The following is a 6,414-nucleotide window of genomic DNA, read 5'->3' as shown; positions in this document are numbered from 1 at the left end:
AAAAAAAAAAAAAAAAAATAATCTGACCTTTTCCTCTTATTTTTTGGGATCAAAATTTCATGTTGTCCAGGCTGGCTTGGAACTATGAGGCTCCAGTGATCCTTTAGCCCATTTTTCTTAGTGGTTGGGATTATAGTATAAGCCACTACATCTGGTTTTTAATAACAGGATTTAACTTGTTATTCTGGTACACGCTAACTAATTCTCCTGCAGGACTAAATTCAAGGCCTTTCTCTCGAATTTTCTGGAAGTAAAGCTTAAATATATATTTTACCTTATCTTCATATATTCATGTATCAGGTTTGTATATTCACATCTATCCTTTCTAATTTCAAGCTGACAGACATGTATGTAGAACTGTATAAATGTATTAAAGCCAAAGACAACCCAACTTAATAACAAGAAAAAATGTGACTGTCTTTGTATTATTTGACAAAGAAACACTGATATTTGACTCATTTTATTCAGATAATACTCTGAACGTATGTCCAAGAACACTCAAGTAATAAATCAAAAAGAATCAGATGTTAAGATTGGTCTTCAAACATCATAGCCAACGATGCTACGCTTGCCTATGATTTCTCCGATATAAAACCACATCCACACCTCAGTGGCCACCAAACCATTCAGCATAGCTTCCTGGAAAAAAAAAGTACAAATTTTAAGGTAACAAAAAAAAATCAATCAATCAATCAATCAATCAATCAATCAATCAATCAATCAATCAATCTATCTATCTATCTATCATTCTTTCCCAGGTTTAAGTGACAGAGAATATGAGGATGCTATTCAAGCTCTGGGCAATCTTACAGCTAAGACTTATTGAGGTCAACTTTGTTCAGCTTCTGAGAACCCTTAAACTTTCAATTTTGTTGGGTAAGTAGTCTACAGCTTATAATTCTTTCAAAGGATTCTTTAAAGACCTGAACTGACTTAACCCTTTCATTATTTGTTTATGAGACACTTTATAGGCCCTAAAACAACCCACATCCTGGAAGTAGCTGGGCATTTGGGCAGGGCATTCATACATAAGGATGGCTATAGAAAAGACATTTCTGGCCAAAGAATACCCACTGAAAGATGAAGGACTCTTTATATTTCATTTTTATTTACTTACTATTTTGCTTCTATTTCCAAGTACTTATTTTCACAAATCAAAAGTTAACTGGAAGCCCGGTGCCGGTGGCTCATGCCTGTAATCCTAGCTACTCAGGAGGCTGAGATCTGAGGATCTTGGTTCAAAGCCAGCCCAGGCAGGAAAGTCCGTGACTCTTATCTCCGATAAAACACCAGAAAACTGGAAGTGGCGCTGTAGCTCAAGTGGTAGAGTGCTCACCTTGAGCTAAAGAGCTGAGGGACAGCACTCAGGCCCAGAGTTCAAGCCCCAGGACCAACCCAAAAAATATAAAGAAGTTAACTGAAAAAAAAAAACACATTGGGTAGGTGGTTGCAAAGTCACAAATTATTAGCATTTTGAACTTTTTGTACCCTGTGGTTGGATCAAGAAACATAAAACTCAAGTTCTAGTTCTATAGTCTTCAGTCTTCAGGTAATTTCATAACCTAGATTTGTTAATTTTATAGTGCTAGCTGTCTGACCATCATAGTTCACGAGATCTTTGGATGAAATGAGGTTAATTCCAGTACCAAAAATGGGGGTCAGAAGGAGGGAAGTGGAATATAGAGTATAAAATCAAAGTAAGCCATCATATTTCAGTGCACTAGCCAAAATTAGGAAGGAAAAGAATTCAACTACACCACTATCTTTCTTTTTTTTTTTTGGTGTTATTGGGGTTTGAACTCAGGACTTCCTGTTTGCTAAGCAAGCATTTTTCTGCTGAGCAAGACCTACCAGTTACTCAAAATACTCACCTGTGTGTGTGTGCATGTGTCTTAAGTGGTAGAGCACCTGAGTAGTAAGTGAAGCGTTGAGTTCAAAACCCAGTACCAAGAAATCTTTTTTTTTTTTTGCTTGTTGTGGAGCTTGAACTCTGGGCCTGGGCACTGTTCTGAGCTCTTCAGCTCAAGGCTAGCACTCTATCACTTGAGCCATAGCACCCAGTTCTAGCTTTTTCAGTGTATGTGGTACTGAGGAATCAAACCCAGGGCCTCATGCATGCAAGGCAAGCACTCTACCACTGAGCCACCTTCCCAGCCCCATCTTTTTTTTTTTTTTTTTTGATATAGGATGTGACTACGTGAAAGCTAAGACATGAGGAAGGGTACAAGGACAAAGCCTTGCTTAGCATATGGAAAACACTGGGTTTCATTTCCAGATCCATAAGAAAATAAAAACAAGGAACAGACCTAAGACCTAAAACAGCTGAATTATTTCCACCCAGATGACAAAATGAGTAAGTATCTTCCTTGGTAGTTAAAATAGAGATTATCTCTGATTATGCTGGATTCTGCCTTACTTGTATATTAATCAAAATAATCAGAAAAGTCCCAAGGGAAGACATTTTCCATTATGCACATACGTTTTCATTTAGCCCATAGTTACCTTAACTGTGAGCTGTTTGAAGCTACCAGTCTGAGCACTATGGATTATTTTTTTCAGGCTCTGAATAGCTGTGGGGATCTCAGCAGGGGTCGGAGGAACCAGCTCAATCCTGGCGTAGTGCCAAAATGTGGCCAATCGAGGTTTGGAGTAAGTCACAGCAGCTGGAAAACAAAACAAAACAAAACAAAAAAACCCAGGATGAACTCACTAGAGACCGAAAGAAGCAGATGTGTGGGCTGGACACAAATATTTATTCATGCATCACATTCATTCACTGCTTGTACCAAATGTGCACCCGGTGTGAAGAGTCAAAGCTGCTCCCTGGTAACAAGAGACTTTAAAGATGCAGAACACCTGTGTCACGGGGAAGTTCAATCAGGCAGGAAGCTATGCACACATTCAATTACATTGGGACTTCACTAGTGGCCAGCTAGCACTGTTACTTCACTTTGAAATGGCAAATCTAATTAACTATACAGTTTCTAGTAGCTGGATTCAAAAACAGGAATACAACACCAATTTATTCATATTCCAGAATATTTGGAGAAGTCCCAAAGGCAAGGAAAAGTGGCTATGCAGAATGGCACCCTTAAGATTAAGAATCAGATTAAACCTTATCACAACATTGGCCACAAGTCCAGATGGAATTATACCAATTAGTACCCATTTTTGATAATCACATCAATATGTGCTGGGTTAAATCTTTCTCAAACAAGCACAAGCTGCTCTCCTTTCAAATCACTACAAATAATAAAAGAAAAACCTAAGTGTATTAAAAGCAGCCTAAACTAAAATCTATTACTAAACTGAAATTCTCCAATGTACTATTTTTTTATAATACTGTTTTTGAAGTATTCCACAAATAATGTCATTATCAATTAGTTCTAATCTCAAATACCCCATAAGTTTATTTATTTTTTTGTTGGTTGTGGGACTTGAACTCTGGGCTGGGCGATGTCCCTCAGCTCTTCAGCTCAAGGCCAGTGCTCTACCACTTGAGCCACAGCGCCACTTCCTCAACATACTATTTTAAAAAACAAGACCTTTAAGAACCTGGGTAGATGTGAGATGATGGTAGCGACTTCAGCATGAAAAAAAATTTACTACAACAAAACCATGCCAGCCAGGCATAGTGTCTCACATCTGTAATCCTAGCTTAGGCTGAGATTGGACAGATCAAGTTCAGAGGCTAAACAGGGCAAAACCTTTTTGAGATTCCTCTGTCTCAATCAGTAAAAGTTCGGTACGGTTGCATGTGTTTGTCATCTCTGCAGGCTTGGACATAAATGAGACACTATTCTAAAACTTACTAAAGTAGAGCACTTCCTTAGCTAGGCACAGTGGTGGTGCTCACCTTGTAATCCTAGCTATCAGGAGGTAGATAAGGGGCATAGAGTGAATTTAAGCCCAACCTAAGGAAAGTCAGAGATCCTACCTCAGAAACACAATACAAAAACAAAAGGGTCTGGGAGACTAGGTGGGGTGAAGGATTGTCCAAGCTGTTGGAGCTTTTCCCTGTTATCCCACTATTAACTGCTTGAACCTGTGTTTTTCATTGGTCTTAGCGTTACTATCTCCTTCATCCATTGTGTTTGGAGGATTGGGGTAACAGACTCTTCTTCCATTAGACCCAAAGCTTTTAAGAGACTGTTCTCAGCAGAACTGCCAATGTCCATAGAATGGGATAATAAAAAAGCCCAAGGTCTTGGAGACTTTCAGTTCACCCAATTGTCTTTACATATTTCATCTCTAAATTTTAGTTGGTAAATGTGTTTTTCAAGATCACAGATTGAAAGGTTATTTGAGGATGGGAGAATAGATCAGTGGTAGAGCATGTCTTTAGCACATGTAAGACCCTGGGTTCGAGCCCAGCTCCAAAAAAGGGAAATGATAAATTGGTAGTACACTTAATTTGAAGTTATGTTTAGCTTTATATACAGATGGACAGACAGAACAACCACTAGATTATGCACATGCACAAAGGTACACACATGGATACATGGCTAACTCTAGGTCCTGTAAGAGGATCTTAAAGCAATGATACTCTAGCAGTAAGAAACAAACACAGCACCTAGAACTTAATTTGCAAATGCCAGTGTTTAATAAAAGGGAAGAGGGCTCCTTGGAGAAATAAGTCAATTCTCAAGCCAGGCAGAGAAAATCAATGACAAGTCTCAAGCATCATGTACTATCAGGAAAAAGGGATGTGAAAGTCGGGTGCTGGTGGCTCACGCCTACAATTGTAGCTACTCAGGAGACTGAGATTTGAGGATCGCGGTTCAAAGCTAGCCCTGGCAGCAAACTCTGTGAGATTCATCTCCAATTAACCACCAGAAAACTGGAAGTGGTGCTGTGGCTCATGTGGTAGAATGCTCTCCTAGAGCTGAAGAGTTGAGGGACAGCGCCCAGGCCCAGAGTTCAGGCCCCACAACCGGACCCAAAAAAAAAAAAAAAGAAAGTAACATTACATATCGTGACCTCTGTAGCTTATACCCACTTCAAAGCTTTGTCTTTTTTCAGGTTAATTTTAACACCATGAAACAGCAGTGCACAGACTGTCACTGTCATAGTGCATCTCTGCAGTCTTTCGCCACGCATATTTTATAAAGTACTACAAATTTCTAAGAGCAGTAGTTTTGGTTTTGGTCACCTGTGTTTATTATAGAAGCAGTACCTTGGGAATTACTTCATGTTTCAGAAGAGCAGCAGTCTCTTCGGAGGCTTCCTTGTGGATCTGAGAGATCCATTTGAATTTGGGATTCACGCGACAAGAGCTCACTATTCCCAAGGGATTAATGATTGGATCCCATGAGCCGGAATGCTTTTATAGTAAAGATGCAACCACTTTTCTGTTACCATTAGTTGACACTGCATGTTCTGCTATGGCTATAAGAGGTAAGAACACATTAGGAAGATACCAGTGAGCCAACCGAGACCTCTAGGAAACAGCAATGAATGCTTAATAGTACCTCATTCTTAATAAAATGACTATGATAAACTGATGACAATCACTGCTATTTAATTTCAGGACTACTGAGACCAATGGCTGATGCTAAGTCATAACTCTGCTCAATGAGCAGAGGATTTTTGTTGTTGTTGTTGTTTTGCAAATAGTTATGTTCCAAAAATCACAGATTAGTAACAGATTCCAAAATCAGACTTAAAAAGTACATCAGCTGGGTGCCAGTTGGCCCATGCCTACTCAGGAAGATGAATGCTGAGGACTGTGGTTTGAAGCCAGCCGGGGCAGTAAAGTCTGTGAGACTTTTTTTTTTTGGTCGTGGGGCTTGAACTCTGGGCCTGGGCGCTGTCCCTCAGCTCTTCAGCTCAAGGCGAGCACTCTACCACTTAAGTACAGCGCCACTTCCAGTTTTCTGGTGGTTTATTGGAGATAGGAGTCTCACGGTCTTTCTGCCCGGGCTGGCTTTGAACCTCAATCCTCAGATCTCAGCCTCCTGAGTAGCTAGAATTACAGGCGTGAGCCACCAGCGCCCTGCGTCTGTGAGACTTTTATCTCCACTTAACCACCAAAAGCTGGAAGTGGAGCTGTGTCTCAAGTGTTAGAGTACTAGCCTTGAGCAAAAAAAAACAAAAACAAAATAAAGATTAGGAACAGCTCCCAGGCCCAGAACCAAAAAAAAGAGACAGAGATACATCATAGCTCTCACACACTGACCTGCTGTTAAAAAGATGCTACAAACATACACTTAAGACTACCATCTTGTTATACTTTCTTTGGGAAGCAACTAGTTAGCTGACAACAAGCATCCCAACATTTCCAGACAGAGGTGTTGTCAGAGAGCCTTTCTATTAAAAAATAAATAAATAGGGGCTGGGAAGGTGGCTCAGTGGTAGAGCGCTTGCCTTGCATGCCTGAGGCCCTGGGTTCGATTCCTCAGCACCACATAAGCA

At 40.1% G+C, this 6,414-nt stretch overlaps 1 protein-coding gene across 1 annotated transcript in view; it reads right to left on the bottom strand.

The window, feature by feature from the left end:
- Positions 1-444: 444 nt before the first annotated feature.
- Positions 445-6,414, bottom strand: part of Atp5l (ATP synthase, H+ transporting, mitochondrial Fo complex, subunit G) — an 11,517-nt gene continuing 5,547 nt past the window's right edge. Inside the window, exons 2-3 of the mRNA XM_013009808.1 lie at positions 2,503-2,663; positions 445-639 (exon numbers count right to left, since the gene is read on the bottom strand). Of these exons, the coding sequence (XP_012865262.1) occupies positions 541-639; positions 2,503-2,663 (260 nt within the window). The 3' untranslated portion in view covers positions 445-540. The remainder of the gene's footprint in view (positions 640-2,502; positions 2,664-6,414) is intronic.

Source organism: Dipodomys ordii, unplaced genomic scaffold, assembly GCF_000151885.1.
Source record: "Dipodomys ordii isolate 6190 unplaced genomic scaffold, Dord_2.0 Scaffold10, whole genome shotgun sequence".
Taxonomy (NCBI): domain Eukaryota; kingdom Metazoa; phylum Chordata; class Mammalia; order Rodentia; family Heteromyidae; genus Dipodomys; species Dipodomys ordii.
The sequence above is the reverse complement of the archived record's forward strand: the minus strand, read 5'-3'. Positions and strand labels throughout refer to the sequence as shown.